This window comes from Procambarus clarkii, chromosome 63, assembly GCF_040958095.1.
Source record: "Procambarus clarkii isolate CNS0578487 chromosome 63, FALCON_Pclarkii_2.0, whole genome shotgun sequence".
In the NCBI taxonomy this organism is placed as follows: Eukaryota; Metazoa; Arthropoda; class Malacostraca; order Decapoda; family Cambaridae; genus Procambarus; species Procambarus clarkii.
The window spans coordinates 14,145,284-14,168,186 of record NC_091212.1 but is presented as its reverse complement, the minus strand read 5'-3'; the positions used below and the strand labels follow the sequence as shown (position 1 = coordinate 14,168,186).

At 33.1% G+C, this 22,903-nt stretch overlaps 1 protein-coding gene across 19 annotated transcripts in view; it reads right to left on the bottom strand.

Annotated features, from left to right (window-relative positions):
- Positions 1–22,903, bottom strand: part of CrebB (Cyclic-AMP response element binding protein B) — a 123,296-nt gene that overhangs the window by 98,199 nt on the left and 2,194 nt on the right. For 11 of the 19 annotated variants that reach the window (XR_011223575.1, XM_069308765.1, XM_069308763.1 and 8 more), the window contains exon 2: positions 8,010–8,088. The exons of the other annotated variants lie outside the window; for them this stretch is intronic. Coding sequence is in view for 10 of the 11 variants with exons in the window: in XM_069308765.1 (XP_069164866.1) it covers positions 8,010–8,069 (60 nt within the window). In the remaining variant the exon portion in view is untranslated. The remainder of the gene's footprint in view (positions 1–8,009; positions 8,089–22,903) is intronic. 19 annotated transcript variants of the gene reach the window in all.

The following is a 22,903-nucleotide window of genomic DNA, read 5'->3' as shown; positions in this document are numbered from 1 at the left end:
TTTGTATCCCCATAATATGTTCTTGCTCCCATCATGCATTCAACAACATATTTATGCCTTTCTGAACTTCTGTCTACTTTACCTTGATGCAAATTCACAGATGAACAACCGAATGGAATACACTGAGGTGAATCACCATCAACTGTGCTCCACATTAGAACACATATTACAAAGCTAGAATTGCCAACTGACTGAACTATTCTTAAAAAATGAGTGAACAAAAGCTCACAATTGAAGGAACTAGAAAAATCTTACTGCCCCATGCATGGAAGATTCTATGTACACAAGTAAGTTCACATGTTTTCCCAATGGTAATCTGTTTAATAAATTAACAAATATTTTAATTCCAAACTAGTTTACCAAAGTCTTGTCCGAATCTCAATGGCCACCTCTTCACCCATAACATAAACCAGACTTTCAAAATATTTCATTAAGAAGTTCTTAATCAGAGCTGCCATCAGGACTCGACACCAAAACACAAACTAAAACTCACTATGTATATGGATAAGATTAAGCTCTTGAGACACCTGATAATTGTTGCTGTATGATTACGATAAATGAATATTAATTATGTTAATGTAATAATAAAATATTTTGAAAACGTTTAATACTGGAAGTTGCTGTACGCTGACCCAATAAAACGTAGGCTTTCCTGTAGTGATAGTCGAGTGGTCCCAAGATTTCCTGAACTGATACGAGCTTATCAGGGCTTTGGTATAGTGCCGAGTATGACCACCTGTTATATCACACCATTTATCATTCATTTCACAGCTTACCTATCCATGAGGGTACAACATATAGGCATCAATGTGGAAGGTAATGAAAGAAAAGTACAAGTATGAATGCGTTCAGAACTAAAGAAAACTAAATTACAGTAGAAACAAAAGTTATTTTCCAATAATAAACATAAGGCAGACTAAAAACATTGTAAAAGATTCAATTCAACAATTGTGTTGAATTGATATTAGGTAATCAATACTGGCACTGTGTATGTGTATGGACGTTTAACGGCAACTCTAAGTTATATTAACGAGTGATATAAATTAATATTATTGTATTAATGCATAACCTTCACCATACTCAACATGAATATCAGGCACGGACCACTTTCAAGTTGTTCTAAACCATATCTTGAAGTCCTGTATAAATCGAAACATTTGTTTACAATGTTTTCACGCGAGTAAAACGTACACACACGAGAGACCAATTCCCACTAAGCAGTGTTTCGGTTTCCCTAGCGCCTTTAAGCATGCGAGTACAGCAGTTATAATGGACCAAAATATTTAAATATGGTTCAATGGTATAGTATACAGAATTTCAAGAGGCATAATTTTATGAACAAATCTTGAAAACAAATGAAAAATCAATTTATTCAGATGCACATTTTACATTATACTGTAGTAAAAAAATATTAATCATCAGTATAACCAAGTGCTCCCACTTCTTAAAATATTTTCAATATTATGCAGAATGGTGTCAAATAAAAAATATATGTGCATGTGTTTGAATTATTGAAAGTTACCCAGAAAAGGCAGAACGTCTTAAAACTTAGTAGAAGTACTGAACAAAATCCTGGGAGTTGCCTCGCTATTTTAAAAGCAACTTGTAATGTCAGAATTTTGTTCTTAAATATAGTATTGACCAAAATCAAGCACAATAACAAATATTTAAATGTACAGTACAGTATTAGCTCTGCAAGCTGTATTATATGACATTTTATGTCTATTCACAAATATGAAGTGATATGATTAGTCATTACTATAAAAATACTTGAAAAAATGGCTTCTACTTCAAATTCCAGCTGGACTAGTCTAAGGACTTCAATTAAGACTATTATGCAACTTTAATACTATACTAAAAAATATGTGTAGCAAGTCTGGTGCAGAGGCACTGCACACTATATCCAATTTTTCATTTGTCATAACATGCAAACAATAACCTATCAATGAAAACCTCCAATTGTCTTGCAAAAACTATCACAATGGGCTGCACTGTTCATATTTAATAAGAGACCCATTTATAATTAAATGCTGCGTGTACTAGTGGCTTTACAAGATTGTAAATACTATGCTATGTATTCTCACAAACCCAATGTACCTTCTTGTATAAATAAATAAAAAATAAAATAAATAAAATTAATTTTGTTAAGGGTACTGGCAGTCTGTGCGTGTATTGTATATACATTAGACTTGTATCGAGGTTCCCCACAGGCAAACTTCTGACCATTCCCAGGAGGCAACTCCACAACAGTTGACTAACTCCCAGGTACCTATTTTACTGATAGGTGAACAGACACATTAGGTGAAAGGAAATGTGCCAAACCATTTCTGTCCCACCCAGGATTCGAACCAGAGATTTCCAAGTGCAAGTCGAGAGCATACATAATTGTAATACATACATAGTGAGACCCATATGACCATAAATGTGTGTGTTTTAAATTTTGAGCCAATACAAGGAGGAATTCCCAAAATAACTTCTGGACACAAAAGCATCAAGAAATAAGAGAGGCAAAAACCAAGGAAAATCCATACTGCCCGAGATTAATCACCGATTAAATGCATTTCATGCTTTAACCCTTAAACTGATCAGCATAAGGGGGTATAATTAAAAAAAAATTACATAAAAATGTTAAACAAATCTCCAACTTATTATATATTTTTACAGCCGATTTCAAAATCTGAAGTTTTCGATATTCAATTTTATAATTATTTTTTATTTTCTTGTTTTTCAAGTTACATTGGTATCATTTAGACAAAGTTGGATCATTTGCCTAGATTATGAACAAAACATTTAAAAGAGTTTCAGAAAATTTAAAAAATTGAGCTCAATGTCACATCATAAGACGTTTTGTGCAGTTTAGGGGATAAAGATGAGGTCACTGACGCACAATGGGAATACAGTACAGTATAGCTAAATAACATTAATCACTCAACAAAATTATTAAACAAAAAAATTAATATACTTTAGCACTAATGCAATTTATTTATTAATCTTTACTAGTACCTTGCAAGTTTAAATGTGTGAGAAAACTAAGTGACAGATGCATTCACCAACTACCACATAACACATCTGGAGGGAAAATAGCTTTGTAACACACCACTAGCATGGGTTCAGATGGTAAATCGTGCCTCACAGGTGTAATAGAATTCAATGACCAAGAAACAATAATTAGGCAAGAAAGAGAAGGGTGGGCAGACTGCATTTGCTTGGACTGTCAGAAAGCCTTTGACACAGTATCCCATAAAAGGCTGTTACAAAAGTTGGAGCAACAGGCAGGAGTAAAAGGTAAGGTTCTCCAATGGATAAGGGAGTATCTAAGCAACAGGAAACAGTGAGTAACTGTGAGGGGGAGGGGGGGAAAGACATCAGAGTGGCGAGATGTCACCAGTGGAGTCGCACAAGACACTGTACTTGGACCCATCCTGTTTCTGATATATGTAAACGATCTAACCGAGGTTATAGACTCATTCCTCTCAATGTTTGCTGATGCAAAAAATATGAGAAGATTCAAGACATCTGAATTTAGACAGAGACTACAGGATGACCTGGACAAACTGGAGGAATGGTCTAGAAAATGGCTACTAAAGTTTAACTCAGGAAAGTGTAAAGTAATGAAATTAGGTGAAGGAAGGAGAAGGCTGAACACAAGGTATCATCTGGGAGGTGAGATCCTGCAAGAGTCAAATAGAGAGAAAGATCTGGTGGTTGATATCACACCAAACCTGTCTCCAGAGGCCCACATCAAAAGGATATCATTAGCGGTATATGCTAGATTGGCCAACAAAAGGAACTGCCTTTAGAAACTTGTGTAAGGAATCATTCAGGAATTTGTATATCATGTATGGCACATCACTCCTGGAATGTGCAGCTCCAGCCTGGAGTCCATACCTAGTTAAACACAAGACAATGTTAGAGAAGATTTAGAGGTATGCCAACAGACTCGTCCCAGAACTAAAAAATGAGCTACGAGTAAAGGCCAAGGGAGCTTAATCTCATTTAACCCCTTCTGGAAAACGGAAGATTAAGGAAGGGCCATGATAACAGCCTACAAAATTCTCAGGGGAATTGACAGGGTGGACAAAGACAAACTTTAGCATGGGTGGGAACACGAACAAGGGGACACAGGTGGAAACTTAGTACCCAAATGAGCCACAGACATTAGAAAGAATTTTTTCAGTGTCAGAATACACACTGTAGTTACCAAATGGAAAGCATTAAGCAGTGATGTGGTGGAGGCAGATTTGAGGCACAGTTTCAAATATAGATTTGATAGGGCCCAGTAGGCTAAAGAATCCGTACACCAGTTGATTGACAGTTAAGAGGCGGGACCAAAGAGCCAAAGCCCAACCCCACAAGCACAACTAGGCGAGTACACTACATACGACCAGCAAAGACACCTTATCAACAAATGCTATCATACTACTCTAGGAAATAAGCCATGTGCCACACTAATTCCTCAGATCCACATACAAACAAATGTGCCAACAGTAAAAAGCAAACTGAAAGCTGATTTATCAAACCCTACATTACAGAATATATCACAAGATATTACAATATCAATATCAGCTACCATAAAATGCCACTATCTGAAAACAACTGGTATATTCCCAATGTAACTAATCCTAAAGTAAAATTGATCATTCTTCCTTCAAAGACACAATAAGGCACCAAACAGACCATAAAATTAAATGAAAAATGCCACGTGCTTGACAAACACACCACGCTGCCTTACAAATTAATATCAGAACTAAACAGTTAAGTGGTTCCCAAGTTATGACACATTTACTCTAGTAGTCTACACTGCCAACAAACAGGAATTTGTAGGACAAAATTGGTGTCTGGAATAATAGGGGGAAGAGAGGACAACAAACAAAAATGTCATCAAACATATATAAACACCAGGTAACATCAATTCTTAATATCTTAATCTTTAAAGATGCCCGAACGTTTCTGCCCGAAACGCTGCGCGTACTAGTGGCTTTACAAGAATGTAATTACTATGCTATGTATCCTCACAATCCCAATGTACCTTCTTGTATATATAAATAAATAAATAAATAAATAAAATAAATAAATAAATAAATAAATATAAATAAATGCCTGCTTGATAGGTGGGAGGGGGGGGGGGAGGAACGAGCCACCAGACAATGGGGGTACCTAAGACTAGAAACCAGCCACCTGGGAAACCTGTAGGCCATTAAGAGCCAGATGCTGCATGTTACAAAAAGTTACAGGAATATTGCCCATTATTACTGAAACGAAGGTGGTATAACACAGACAATGAAACGCATGATTACAGTATGATTATATGGTACTGTACTGGCAAAATTATTCTCCACATATCAAGAAGGAAGGGGGGGGGGGGCAGGGAGGTGGAGGTTAAGACAAAGTACATAGTGTTTTGCATCTGGTCACCTTCATATTTTAGTTAATATCTTGGAAATTATTATATATATACATATATGATTTTGGTGGCATTTTATAGTTACAAATATGTAAGAACTCTTGAATATGTAAATTAAAAAAAGAACAATGTTACATGTCTCTTCTAAAAAACGTATTACTGTTTCCATAATGGTATTACTGTATTTACATTTGAAATTAGATTTGAATACCAATACCATGCCTTAGGGAGGGGGGGATGTTAGGACCCATATTCAGCACTAGTTGAAACATTTACCCAATTAATCTACACTGCCAAATAAAATTTAAAAGCTCTGCTGTTTTGTAGTATTATTCAGGATATGTAAGTATTGTATGTTTCATGAACATAAGAACAAAGGTAACTGCAGAAGGCCTATTGGCCCATACGAGGCAGCTCCTATTTATAACCACCCAATCCCACTCATATACATGTCCAACCCACACTTGAAACAATCGAGGGACCCCACCTCCACTACGTTTCGTGGTAATTGGTTCCACAAATCAACAACCCTGTTACCGTACCAGTATTTACCCAAGTCTTTCCTAAATCTAAGCTTATCCAATTTATATCCATTGTTTCGCGTTCTGTCTTGTGTTGATACTTTTAATACTGTACTCCATTAATATCCCCTTTGTTGATTTGAGGTTTCCAGACACTGAGGTTTCCTCAAGGCATTGCAAAGAAAAAAATTCCTTGTCTTAGTGCTAATACTGAACCTTGTGGTACTCTGGTAGTAACACTTTTTCCAGTCTTATACATTGACTCTAATTACTGCCTTCATGTTTCTGTCAGAAATTGTTCAGCCATTTCTAGTCTACCTGTTATCTATCCATCATATTCTAGCTTTCAGAACACACTTGTGTAGAACTCTGTCAAAAACTATTTTTCAGTCCAGATTGATGTAGTCACCTGAACAGTATATTTCCTGTAAGATCTCTGTGCTTCTATCATAAAGGCAAAGTAGATTTCCCCAGTCTGCAGTCCCCGTGGAGCAATGGTAAAACACTCGGCGGCGCTTTGTGAGCGCTTTGGCTTGGTTTCGTATCCTGGCCGGGGAGGATTAACTGGGCGCCAATCCTTAACTGTAACCTCTGTTCACCCAGCAGTGAATGGGTTGTTAAACGATTTGACGGGTTGTATTCCGGGGAAAATTATGATTAAGGACTTGCCCGAAACACTCTGCATGCTAGTTGCTTTACAAGAATGTAAGAATTCTTTTACATATAAATAATGTTTATTTTTACTACACACGATCGTTCTGTTTGAAAAATACTGTCTTTTCTAATTTAATTTCTTCAAAGGTATCCTAACAATTTGATTTTAATTATTTTTGTAGCGATTTGATAACAATTGCCAGCAATACAGGTAAGTAATTTAGAACGTTTTCTCTGCTGCTGCTCTGAAATCTGCATTGTCTTTTGTTCTCTGAAAACCTCATTTTGCATTAACATATGTTGGAAATGCTCATGTAGCATTTCACAAACTTTTCAATTTATGAATCTGTTCTTCATCTTTTAATCTCGGGATTGTATCCAATACAGTATTCATAAATAGCAAGTTGTATGTAAAGGATAAGCTGTATCCAAAGGATTTTCATTGGGTTCTGCTTTACATGTCGGCTATCCTTTTCTCAAAAGTATCTTTCTACCCCTCTTCTCCCTGCTATGTAAACGTTTCTTGCATGTCTGTACTGTATTACTAGTATGAGTTAGGCCTCCTCCTATAATGATTCAAAAATTTTTTTGGTCTTCTGGCCCTCATGCAATTTCCGTTGAACCAGTCCCGTTTTCCAGTTTGGCATCTCAATTTTGGTATAAATTTTTGTATACTGTACTTTTATCATTAGAAAATTTGACATTTACAGTACTTCCTTGCCTAACAACAAATCTTTCCAATCAAATTTTGCTTGTTAAGTTCCCCATAGTTTACTCTCTCTCTCGATGTCAGGTTTTCAACCACTTCATTTTCCCCATTCTCTTCTAGATTACAAGGCACTGAATACTTAATTTCCAAAAGGATACGGTTGCTCTTACCCAATGGAGGAAGTTACCAAAGGTCAAATATTTCTTCTTTCCTGGCAAATATCAAATTCAGCATTGATGGAACATGCCTGTCCCTCATTCTCATGGCCTGTTGAACATTCTGATACATAAATGCTGTGCTGCAAGCAGCTGCGTCCAACAGCCTGGTTGATCAGTCCAGCAACCAGGAGGCCTGGCCGACAACCGGGCCGCAGGGACGCCAAGCCCCGAAAGCACCTCAAGGTATGAATGTTTCCAGGATGAGATTTATAAGTCTGCCAGTCCAAATGTTCTCCATTCTTGTTTCACAGGCCTCCCAGTCTATTGATTTCAAATTGAAGTCACCAAGTACCAATAAAGATTTAATTTTTATCTGCTTTCACTATAATCTCTAACATGATTATTATAAAGCCCTCTCATTTGTCATCTAGCTCTTCCTTTGGCCATGTATTTTTTGCTGGTGAACTGTAGGCATTAATGATTATCAGCTTACTGACCTGATTACAGATCTCCAGTGCCATTATATCAACTTCTCATATGTTGTCAAGTATTAATTATCTTACCTTTAGTTCTTCTTTCACCAGCACAGCAACGCCTCCACCTTTTCTAATCTTTTCTTTCATGTCTTCAAATTGAGTAGCCCTGTAAGACAAGGGACTCGTATAAGATGAGAATATGAGGAAAAGAGTAGATGTGTTAGGGAAGAGGTAAGTAGATGTTTGCTTTGAGTGAGAGGGCACACTGACCTCAGACTCATCTATGTTGTGATAGCCCATAAGTAATGTAGTGGTCAACACCTGCAGGTGGAGAACAGACAAGGGAGGCCTGTGAGTCTGGGCTTGAGTCAGGTGCTTGGAAAGGTTGAAATGGCTTGTACACACGTTTTTATGCCATCATGGTGTGAAAAAAGGGGATGGGATTTAGAATGAAGTCTGTATATAAAGCTGTAGTCTTGTCTGACCGAGAAACTTGCTGGGCGAGACTTGGAGGATTTGAGAGGCCTGGCCTCGGAACATGCGTGGTCGTGACTCTGCCTTCCACAGCAATGGATGATGTACAGTTATGTGATGAGAGTGGAAATTCTGACTGGGTTTCCCGAGTAAAATAAAACACTGGTCTACAGCCAAACAGCCCAGTCAATTAAGCCAAAAAATATTGGCAATTCAGACAAAATTCCCAGAAAGCTGGAAACTGTGTTAGCCTCCATCTTTGAAAAAATGGCACTGAAAATGTGTTTTTGTCAAAATCTTGTTTCCTATCAGTTTAAGCTAAATAGGTAACAAATACTTTCTAAAAGGAAATTTTATTCTCTGCAAAAATAGTCCTTAGCATGTTTTAAGTAGGTTTAACAGTTTCCAAGAAAAAGATCGGAATAATTATCATTAATTTCTAGGTAAATAGACTTTTGGCACATTAAAATGTTGTTTACTGCATGCTTTGTTCTTAAGTACTATACATAAGATTATAGGAATTTCTAATAGTAAGCCATAATTAGTAAATCATTGTTTTCTATTTTTAAGACTGGACAACAGTCTGACTGTATTACTCTTTTATTACAGCAAATAATAATACTTGTGTTATTATACTGTAGTTATATTACTGTAATTAAAAAATATTTTTGTAACTTTAAATGGATTCAGATTTGTGCTTCATTTGTGAAAAGTCTTTCAAATTATATTATTGAAATTAAAGAAAGAGAACTTAAAAACATTAAGACAATCTAATAATAATAATACTAATACTACTACTACAGTACTAATAATAATAATAATAAAACAATAATACTACTAATAATAATATTAATTCAGTGTGATGGGGGACAGGCAACCAGTTTATACATTCAGTACATGTTAGGCTTATACTGAGGTCTCCCCAGGGTTGAATTCCTGACCCTCCCCAGGATGTAACCCCAGAACAAGCTGACTAACTCCTGGGTACCTATTTACTGCTATGTGAACGGTGGCACGAGATGATAGGAAATGTGCCCAACCATTTCCATCCTGCCCAGGATTCTAACCCAAAATTCTCAATTCTGCGTCAAGAACGAACATGACTGTACAGTACTACCGGGACCCCACGAATCAAGTGCAAAAAGTAAAAGGTGACTAAAAGTAAAAGGCAGACCTGAAAATGAAGATGTAACCAAAGCAGCTCAAGAGGTTGATTCATATATCAGGGCACAATGAGCAGAATGTCAATTCCAATTCAGTGGAAGTGTTTCAAGATTTCAAAGGCAATGTACCTACTGACAAGACAATCAAAAGCAGGCTTTTATATAATTTACAATGAAAATATCATTATCACTTCTGGACATAATAGAGAACCAACCATTTGTTTTCATGATACTCCCCATAAGATTCTGACAGACAATTTCTACAATACACAAAGGAAGGAAGAACGTTTTTGTACAGATCAAGCTGGTGCAGAAATTGTTAGGGAGGTTAATTACATCCCAATTATATGAAATTAATAAATACCCTTCAACAACTTCATTCCTTGATACTGCTGAAACTGATATCACTGAATCTCTCCATCTGTTCCAGGAAACGATAATTTTAAAGAACGAAAATAAAGGAACAGAGGACCGTTGGAAAACTAAAGTCTTGTCAATATTACACGCAATCCTTACTGAAATTAAAAAAAATTCTTGTCTACAAATTGGTCTTTGGGCAGCATTGTTAAGCAAGGTATAAAATATTTGGTTCTAAATACCTTATGAATATCATCTTTACTCTGGGCTTTTGTGTATCATATGAAGAAATTAAGTTATTTTTAAGCCCTTGAACACCCAGAACCTAGTGGTACCTAAATCATTTTCCTGACGTGTTTGATAACACCAACATCAACATTGATACGATAGTTGGAACCAACTACAACTAACGGATATAAAGTCTGAGGGTTCCGGTGGATACCGAGTCTGTGGGCTCTGGTGGATACCGAGTCTGTGGGCTCTGGTGGATATAGAGTCCGAGGGCTTTGATGAATTGTTTTGTGGAGCATATTGACATTCATGTGTGGTGGCTAATATTGATGTAATTGTTGCCGATGTTTGTGGACAGGTGTAATAAATGAACGGAATAAAATGTTTGGTTTCATACTATTATCTGTTCCGAAGTAAGCCCAGTCAAGTAAGTTAAAATAATTAACTTAACTGGAAGTGAGGTGGTGATGCAGCAGGGTGCACGTCACCTCAGTCATATTTACGTATGTAGCTTAGCCTAGCATTTTAAAAGCACTACGGTCACCTTCTGTGGTTGATTGTTCAATAAATCCCTGAACTATATGTTTGACAAATCTCTCACCCTGTCCATGGAGGACAGAAGAAAACGTATATATGCTGATTAGCATTGTAAATGTGTGGTCACGTCTGTGGTAGCAAAAATAATAAATAATAATAAATAATAATAAATAATAATAAATAATAAATAATAAATAATAATAATAATTATATATATATATATATATATATATATATATATATATATATATATATATATATATATATATATATATATATATATATATATATATATATTATACTTTATATCTATAAAGTATCATTTCCATTACCCCCCATGTTATTGCCCCTCAGGAATGCCATCTCATTTATTTTTCAAGTTTTATCTAGTCCCCGTGGCACTGTGGTCAAACACTCACCCGGCACTTTGGCCTGGGAGGATTGACTGGGGGCCAATCCTTAATTGTAGCCTCTGTTCACCCTGCAGTGAATGTGTACCTAACTGTTAAACGATTTGCAGTCGTATTCCGGGGAAAATTAGGATTAAGGACTTGCCTAAAACGCTGTGTGCTAGTGGCTTTACAAGAATGTGAGAGCTCTTGTATAGATAAATAAAATACTGTAATGTGACAATATGTGGCTTCTTAAGATTTGTTATATCATTTAACTCCAGCATTTTTGTCTCACCTCATCTATGTTGCTACACAAAATTTCAATATGTTTCATTCTCCTCCTCCTCTGCCCTTCACTCTTCCTTCCACTAATGATTTTATTGGTTTGCTTTTCATAGACAATTTCACAGGCGCCATGATTTCTATCAACTTGTTAAAAAAAAAAAAAAAAATTCTCTCATTCCTACCCTAATTTAATCTTTTGCTTCAAGGTTCAATTTCAGCCTTCTCTGTGTCCTCGTTTGATAGGCCTCATTTTAATTACCACAATTTCCCAGCCTCGCCACTTCGTTAATTTTCAAATATTCGTGACCACTTCTTCCATCTGTTTAGCTCCATTTAGGTTAACCCTTAAGGAGTGAACATTTCCTTTTATTTATATTTGCCAGTTCTTCTGTAATCACAAACATTGTCTTTGATTGCAAGGCCTTCCACTGACCCAACAATTTTATTTACCTTTACTTCTTCCGAGGCTCTTTCTGATCACGATGTTAATTTTTTTTTAATGTTTTCTTTTGGCATTGTTAATTATCATCTAGGAAGCACAAAAATACAAGTACAGTATAAGTCTTAACCTCTTCTGGTTCAGTTGTAGTGGCCTAGAGAAGCTGCATTTTTTCAGTAGAAATGAGGCAAGGTGTCAAATGAGAATACTGTAACTTTGTCTAATTACTGTATTATCTTTGCTTCTCACTTTATTTAATTTTTAATTCTTTTAAGTTGTACTGATGTGTCAAAGGTGGTGTTCATTATGTATAACACTGAAAATATAGGATAAAAACCCACACTTATGTCTATATTGTATGTATTTTATGAAAGATTCAAACTACACCATGTTTCTTGCACTTTCCCAAGTGCATTATCAAGGTATGAGTATATGGTTAGGAAGAGACTTACATCTCATTGACTAATACTTTGGCTACACAGGATACAATTCTCTTATCTTTCTTGACCTCTTGACCATGTCACCTCCATCCTCGACTGCCAATGTTCCCGAGGAGATGTCTGCTAAGGAATTATGATCAGTTGTCCTTTCTGTCATTCTGGGACTCTTGAGAACTGGAGTTGTTATTAATAAAGGCATTCAACTACAGTATATGCTATCCCTTGTAACTCCCTCCATTCCCAAAGGAGACAACCCGTTCTCGCACTTGCTTATAGTCAATATTGGCTAATTTAATAAGTGCATATGTGACATACTAATTGATTGTGAATATTTTAGTTTACCATGAAAAGCTTCATAGAAAACATCGACCTCACCTAACCTTCTTAGTATGTTAAGATAAGCATCTTATTGCTTCTTAATTACAATAATTACTTAACCTATACCGTTGATAGGTTAAGTAATAATTGTAAATAAGAAGCAATAAGATGCTTATCTTAACATACTAAGAAGGTTAGGTGAGGTCGGTGTTTTCTATGAAGCTTTTCAAGGTAAACTAAAATATTCACAATCAATCAATTAGTATGTCACATATGCACTTATTAAATAAGCCAATATTGACTATAAGCAAGTGCAAGAATGGGTTGAAGGAGAACACCTATTGGGACTTCTTAAATTCATCAATTTATTAATATGACATTTTAATTCACTCAGGAGGTCAAGAAGGATAAGAGGATTGGATCCTGGATGGCCACTGTATTAGTGGTCGAGATGCAAGTCTCGTCCTAACCATATTGTACTCAGACTTTGATAAGGTGCTCAGGAGAGTGCTAAAGACTTTATAGTTCAAATTTTTACATAAAATACAAATACTGTATTTATTAATGCAAGGGGTTTTTATTCTATGTTGTTATGTCTGTGGTAAGACATTACCATTTCCTATTTGAAAACATACATATATAAAGGTGTGTGTAAATATATGCACACCATGTATTTATTCATATTAAGGTATACAAGACTAAATCTTGTAATTGCACACAGTACACATTTTGCTTGAAAATATATACAGTGTACAGTACATGGTAATCACTCATTTGCTGTTGTTAAAAGTTCAATGGCTCCTAGTATGGCTGCCCTGCATATTCAGACGCTGGGTGGTGATGTGCCAGACATGGTCCTCATCTTCCTACTAAGGCCCTAGAAGGAAAGTGAGGGACAGAATTTTATTTCAGGGTGGGAAAGGAATCAAATGTGAGCCATGTGTATGCATGAGAGATTTGAATCTTCTGATATACCCCATGAACGCCAAAAGGCGTTATGCGCACCACCGATCGAGCATTTTAAGGAGCTATGCGAACTGCAGGGGTTAAAGACTTCTGCTAATGTTTCATTCTGGCCATTTAAAAAAAAAAAAAAGTTTGTCGCCTAGTAAATCCTCCCCGGCCAGGATATGAACCCATGACAAAGCGCTCGCAGATATATATTAGATATATATTAATATATATATATATATATTATATATATATATGTCGTACCTAGTAGCCAGAACGCACTTCTCTGCCTACTATGCAAGGCCCGAATTGCCTAATAAGCCAAGTTTTCATGAATTAATTATTTTTCGACTACCTAACCTACCTAACCTAACCTAACCTAACTTTTTCGGCTACCTAACCTAACCTAACCTATAAAGATAGGTTAGGTTAGGTAGGGTTGGTTAGGTTCGGTGATATATCTACGTTAATTTTAACTCCAATTAAAAAAAATTGACCTCATACGTAATGAAATGGGTAGCTCTATCATTTCATAAGAAAAAAATTAGAGAAAATATATTAATTCAGGAAAACTTGGCTTATTAGGCAAATCGGGCCTTGCATAGTAGGCTGAGAAGTGCGTTCTGGCTACTAGGTACGACATATATATATATATATAATTATATATATATATATATATATATATAATATATATATATATATATATGTACTGTATATACATTATGCCCAACTTGAGCTAGCATTTGATTGATGTCTCAAAAGTTTTAATTCATCCTTTTGTTTATTCAATTTCATTATTTCTTATACATATGCTCTATTCACTTTTTCTTATCTGTGTATTTTTTTGTTTAAAATTATACTCTATGTTTTAACATTTTGTAATAAATATTATAGACCTATGTTTTCTCAGCCCATCTTCATATACAAAGGCCAAAGTCCATTCGCAATGCACCTGCCAAACCTGCTGTTTATGAATGAAATACGGTTTACACACGACTCAACTGATGACATTCGAACACTTCCGGAACAAGTGCTTTGTTGGCAACTTTGGTTCGAACCACAACGCTGTAAATGCTTCACCTATGAACTACAAATATAAATAACTGTTAACAGAACCTAAACACCTAACCTAACCAATGCCTAAATATGCACAGTATGGTAATACTGTACACAACAATATTAATTTATATTTGAGAAAATTTTTATTTTGAATGAACAGCATGTTAATTTAAAATTGACGAATGTGTCCTCGGGGTTGACCACTGGATGGAATGGAGTTGGTCTGAGGACAGGGTTGGTTTTCTTCCTCCAAGATCTTTCCCATAGATTTCCAGAGCTCCTTTTCCTTCAATAATTCTTTTAACTGATCTTGCCGTTTAATTAATTTGTTGTTTAGATTAGTTGCATCCTGACTTCAAGCTTGCTTGTTCACTTTTAGAGCCGTTACCTTACTACCAAAGTTTTCATTAATTCTCCTCAAACTGATAACGATGTATACAAGAAATTGTACAATATATTTTTTGTGAACCTGTTATGGAAAATCACTAATGTTAATATTTACTTTAAAATCAACAAAATCCAGCTCTTTTGGGTTGTCTTCACCCATGGTGGAGGCAATGTTCACTTTCTCTCTTTAAGGTTTGTAGAAAAACAAAATTGGGTTTCGAAACAATAAGACTGATTTAAATGGGGCTATAGTGGGTATGATTTATTAGTATGATAGCAACTAAGAAAGTATCCCTGGGATGGTATAGCTGAGGTGTGGCACAGTGCAATGAGAACAAGGATCACCATTATTACAGGAAAGTGTAGTTACTGGATGTGAGCTGCACTCCCAGTGTCCCCATCTTCCCAGTACCCTGTCTGCCACATGACACTAAGATTACTGACGGTACACAGAGATAGAGTAACGTGTCTGGGAATACCCAGCGCATAGGTTCAAATCCTCATCACGGCTCTTGTGGATTTTCTCACTACGGACGGTTTTACCACTGTTTGCAAAAAGAAAACTTTCTAATGTTTTTTTCAGCAGCTTTGTTTCCTTAGCAAGAGTTTGACCTCTCGTTTGGTAAGATGCACGTTTCAACAATTCTTCTTTGTCAATTTGTTGATTACCGTTACTATTTTGTAGATTGTAATTGTATCACCTCTTTCTTTTATCTTCTAGCTTTGGTATATTTAGCACCTTTAGCCTCTCTCTCTTTATAGCTCGTATTTCAGTTCCTGAGGCCATTCAATTGTACATCTTTGCATCTTTTCCAGTTTATTTATGTACTGTACTTCCCAAGATTTTGGCACCATACAACCACTGAATATTCCAATTTTGGTCTCACAAAGGTCTTGAACAATTTCTTTATTATATTTAAAAGCAATTATGAAGTTGAAAGCATAGCATAGGCTCCTCACACAATTTTTTTTTTTATTTGGTCCACAGGTGCCATTTTTCTATCCAGGACCACCCCTAGATCTTTTTCTTTATCAGAGTTTTTTTTAGAGCTTTGCCACATAAGTTGTTTGTGGTATATTTTCTCCCATTCTACATTCCACAATGTAGCATTTACTCAACAAATTCCATTAGTCAAGTACTACTCCATACACTTATTTTGTCCAGATCATCTTGAAGGGTATGGAAAACGTCATTTATCATCATCTTCCCTAGTAGCTTAGCATCAGCAAACATGTTCATATATAGTGTTATGATTTGTCAACATGCTGAATAAGCAGTAGGCATTTTTTTATGCAATTGCATAGGTATCAACAGGTTGGAAGCAGACAGGCTAGTTGAATACAAAAACTGGACCTGTCACATGCACTTGAAAGAATATTTATTAGAAATCCAAAAGTCACTGGTGTCTTTAAACCCAGTTGGAAGACAATAGTGACTTCAGTCAGAGCAACAACAGGTTACAAAGGTCAATTTTATTGGAGACGGGAAGCCAGTGTGTGTGTGTATGTGTATGTGTATGTGTATGTGTGTGTATATATATATATATATATATATATATATATATATATATATATATATATATATATATATATATATATATATATATATATATATATATATATATATATATAGTACAGTACATACTTTTAAGCTTGTACCGAGGTCCCTCCAAGGTCAAACTGACCCTCCTTAGAATGCAACCCCACAACATCTGCCTAACTACCAGGCACCTATACAGTATACTGTTTAGGTGACATGAAGGACTAAATGAAAGGAAACATGCTCAACCATTTCCATCCCATCTAGAAATTGAATCTGGGATCCCAGATTGTGGGTTGAGAACAAAATTAACTGTATTGGACATGCCTGGAGTTACACTGCTGAGGCAGGGAATCCCTGGTTAACAGGGATTACTAGCATACTGGGGGTCGAAGGTCAATTAGCAGGTGCCCAAGACATTTATAACGTTTGAAAATAATGGGAAATTAGTCGTATGTGACGTCAGCTGGTCGAGAGTCAAGAGACACAGTTGCTTACCAAGTAGGAACAGGTAGTTTCATAAAAAACTAGGACGCTCGACTGTTTGGGTAAGGATGAACTGGTATAATGGATGGTTCATCTGATGTAAATACTTCAACTGGTACTAATATGCAGGGTAAGAGTACTGATAGCAGTACAATGATATAAATTAATTACAGTAGTTTATTGCAATTGCCTTGAACTATTAACCTCTCTAAATATGCACAATGAAGTGGCTCAAATAATGACACATTCATTGGAGCACTGATGAAGTCATGGAATACATGCCTCAATTATACACAGTATAATATTATATATATATATATATAATGTTTATATAATGTTGTACCTAGTAGCCAGAATGTCGTACTTGGCCCACTATACAAGGCCCGTTTTGCCTAATAGGCAAAGTTTTCCTGAATTTATATATTTTTCCAAATTTACTCTTATGGAAGGATAAATCTGTCCATTTCATTATGTATAAGTTAATTTGTTTAAATTTGAGATAAAACTAACAGATATATGACCGAACCTAACCAACCCTACCTAACCTAAACTAACACAACTAAGTAAATAAATTATGATCATAATATAAAATAATAATAATTCAAATAAACTACTGTATGTGGAACAAAATTATTAAAAATAAAGAAATTCACTCGGCCTATTAGGCAAATCGGGCCTTGCGCAGTAGGCCGAGAAGTGCGTTCTGGCTACGTACTAGGTACGACATATACATATATACTATATATACACTATATATACACATAATGTATACACTATTCTGTATATACAGTATATACATAATGCATATTATATATATATATATATATATATATATATATATATATATATATATATATATATATATATATATATATATATATATATATATATATATATATATATATATATATATATATTATATATTTTTTTTTTATATAATAGGGAAGGGAGTACCACCTCTGGCTGGAAGAAGGGGGACCCATAGCCTCGGAGGAAACCACACATAACGCATTGGAGGGAATGTGTATTCCCTCCAATACAGTTTCTGTGTGCTTTTCTCCTACCACCCCCTTCCCTTTTTTTTTCCTTTATTGTGTATATATATATATATATATTTTAGTATATTTTGGTAGCAGTCTTTCCTGTAGACATATATTATTAAATATGACCGAAAAAGTAAGATTAATAATTCTAACACAAATTTTCTCAATCTTTCGTACATTTCTTTTCACTGTTGGAGGTAATTCAAAAATCAATTCTCCAAAATTCATTTTTATTTCTAGTCTGACGCGACACGAGCGCGTTTCGTAAAACTTATTACATTTTCAAAGACTTTAGTTTACAAATACACAACTGAATAGAACTTACACATCTCCGGTTTTGTTTATATCTACATTTGAGTGAGGTGGCATTAATAAGGTATTAATTTCATCAACACAAGACAGAACAAGAGGTGGCATTAATAGGGTATTAATTTCATCAACACAAGACAGAACACGAAACAATGGGTATTGAAATGGAAGTGATTGTAGAAAGCCTATTGGTCCATATTTCTTGATGCTTCTATATTGGAGCGGAGTCTTGAGGTGGGTAGAATATAGTTGTGCATTAATTGTGCATTAATTGAATTACCTCCAACAGTGAAAAGAAATGTACGAAAGATTGAGAAAATTCGTGTTAGAATTATTAATCTTACTTTTTCCGTCATATTTAATAATACTGTATATATATATATATATATATATATATATATATATATATATATATATATATATATATATATATATATATATATATATATAGTGTATACATAATAAATATAGCGTATACATAAGGTAGTGTATACATAATGTATATATATAGCGTATACATAATATATATAGTGTATACATAATATATATAGTGTATACATAAGGTAGTGTATACATAATATATATAGCGCATACATAAGGTAGTGTATACTTGTATATATATAGCGTATACATAATATATATAGCGTATACATAATGTACATATAGCATATGCATAATGTATATATAGCATATACATAATGTACATATAGTGTATACATAATGTACATATAGTGTATACATAATGTATATAGTGTATACATAATGTATATAGTGTATACATAATGTATATAGTGTATACATAATGTATATAGTGTATACATAATGTATATAGTGTATACATAATGTAGTGTATACATATATATATAGTGTATACATAATGTATATGTATAGTGTATGCATGATGTATAGTGTATACATATACACCATAATGTATATGGTGTATACATGTATATATTGTATACATAATGTATATATAGTGTATACATAATGTATATATATAGTGTATACATAATGTATACTTTATATACATTATGTATACTATATATACATTATGTATACTATATATACATTATGTATACTATATATACATTATGTATACTATATATACATTATGTATACTATATATACATTATGTATACTATATATACATTATGTATACTATATATACATTATGTATACTATATATACATTATGTATACTATATATACATTATGTATACTATATATACATTATGTATACACTATATATACATCATGTATACACTATATACACATCATGTATACACTATATACACATCATGTATACACTATATACACATCATGTATACACTATATACACATGTATACACTATACACATTATGTATATAGTGTATACATGATGTATATATAGTGTATACATGATGTATATATAGTGTATACATGATGTATATAGTGTATACATAATGTATATATAGTATACATAATGTATATATAGTATTCATAATGTATATATAGTATATATAATGTATATATAGTATATATAATGTATATATAGTATACATAATGTATATAGTATACATAATGTATATAGTATACATAATGTATATAGTATACATAATGTATATAGTATACATAATGTATATAGTATACATAATGTATATAGTATACATAATGTATATAGTATACATAATGTATATAGTGTATAATATATATACACATTATGTATACACTATATATATACATTATGCATACACTATATACATTATGGTGTATATGTATACACTATACATCATGCATACACTATACATATACATTATGTATACACTATACATATTATGTATACACTACCTTATGTATACACTATATATACATTATGTATGAACCATATACATAATGTATACACCATATACATTATGTATACACCATATACATTATGTATACACTATATACACATTATGTATGCACCATATACATTATGTATACACCATATACATTATGTATACACCATTTACATTATGTCTGCACCATATACATTATGTATACACTATATGTGTTATGTATACACTATACATTATGTATCCACTATACACATTATGTATACAGTACATTTTGTAAACACTATATTCATTATGTATACACTGTATACACCATATACATTATGTATACACTATATATACATTATGTATACACTATATACACATTATGTATACACTATATACATTACACTATATATACTATGCATACACTATATATACACTACACATTATGCATACACTATATAAACATTATGTATACACTATATACACATTATGTATACACCCTATATATACATTATGTATACACTATATATATACATTATGTATACACTATATATATATACATTATGTATACACTATATATATACATTATGTATACACTATATATATATATATATACATTATGTATACAATATATATACATTATGTATACACTATATATATATACATTATGTATACACTATATATATATACATATGTATACACTATATATATATACATATGTATACACTATATATATATATATACATATGTATACACTATATATATACATTATGTATACACTATATATATACATTATGTATACACTATATATATATACATTATGTATACACTATATATACATTATGTATACACTATATATATACATTATGTATACACTATATATATATATATACATTATGTATACACTATATATATATATAATTATGTATACACTATATATATATATATACATTATGTATACACTATATATATATATATATACATTATGTATACACTATATATATACATTATGTATACACTATATATATACACATTATGTATACACTATATATATATATACATTATGTATACACTATATATATATACATTATGTATATACTATATATATACATTGTTTACACTAATATATATATATATATATATATATATATATATATATATATATATATAATTATGTATACACTATATACACATTATGTATACACTATATACACATTATGTATACACTATATATACATTATGTATACACTATATATACATTATGTATACACTATATATACATTATGTATGCACCATATACATTATGTATACACCATATACATTATGTATACACTATATGTTATGTATACACTATATGTTATGTATACACTATACATTATGCATCCACTATACACATTATGTATACAGTACATTTTGTATACACTATATTCTATACGTATACACTATATACATTATGTATACACTATATACATTATGTATACACTATATACATTATGTATACACTATATATACACTATGTATACACTATATATACACAATATGTATACACTATATATATACACAATATGTATACACTATATATATACACAATGTATACACTATATACATTATGTATAAACTATATATATACACATTATGTATACACTATATATACACATTATGTATACACTATATATACACATTATGTATACACTATATATATACATTATGTATACACTATATATACACATTATGTATACACTATATATACATATTATGTATACACCATATGCATTATATATATATATATATATATATATATATATATATATATATATATATATATATATATATATATATATATATATATATATATACCTAAATATACATACAAGAATACTTGTGCAGCCACTAGCACGAACAACGTTTCTGGAAAGTCCCTTATCTTAGTGTTCCCACGTAATACGACCCGCCAAATCGTTTAAGAACCAGGTACCCATTCACTGCTGGGTAAACATACTACTGTCAAGGATTGGCGCCTAGTCAATCCTCTCCGGCCAAGATGCGAACCCAGGCCAAAGTGCTCGCGACCCAAATTATCAATTTTCCGACACCCAAGTGTTTAATGATAATGATGATAGTAAAATCTTAGCGAGATTCCCGAACCGTAACTGCGCGTCTCGTTAAACACACTACTGACTAACGAGTCAATGAATACGAATACTATTGCAGACGATGAGGCACAATAACGCTGAAGATACGAAGACTATAAATCTCACACCTGAAAATGAGGAGACTATGACGTTCGGTTCGTCCTGGACCCTCATCATAATCGACTAGATAATAGTTCAGGATGGACCGAAACGTAGTCTCTTCATTTTCTGGTGTGGTTTAGTCTCTAATAGTATTAAGGTTATGTTCACTGAACCACAAGTTCACAAGTTTGTTGTTGAAGAAATTTGTCGATTATGTGTCCGATTTATATGATATTTATTGATATTTTCGAATAAGCAATTTTCGGCAAGTAATTTATTTTGAATATTGATGATCGAATGTTTCAAATGTTAAACTGGTGGATTTTTTTATTTATATTTAATTTAACGTTGCCAGCAGTGTTGAAAGCGAATTAATTTAATGACAATGTTAAGCCATAAATGCTAAATACTGTACCATTTATTTTGTGCAGACAAAGAATATATTTGTTATTTATTAATTGTTTACGTTCCCCGGTGTGTACGCTGGTGTCGTCGGGAGTCGTTAACCGACCAACATGGATCATGATATGGAATTAA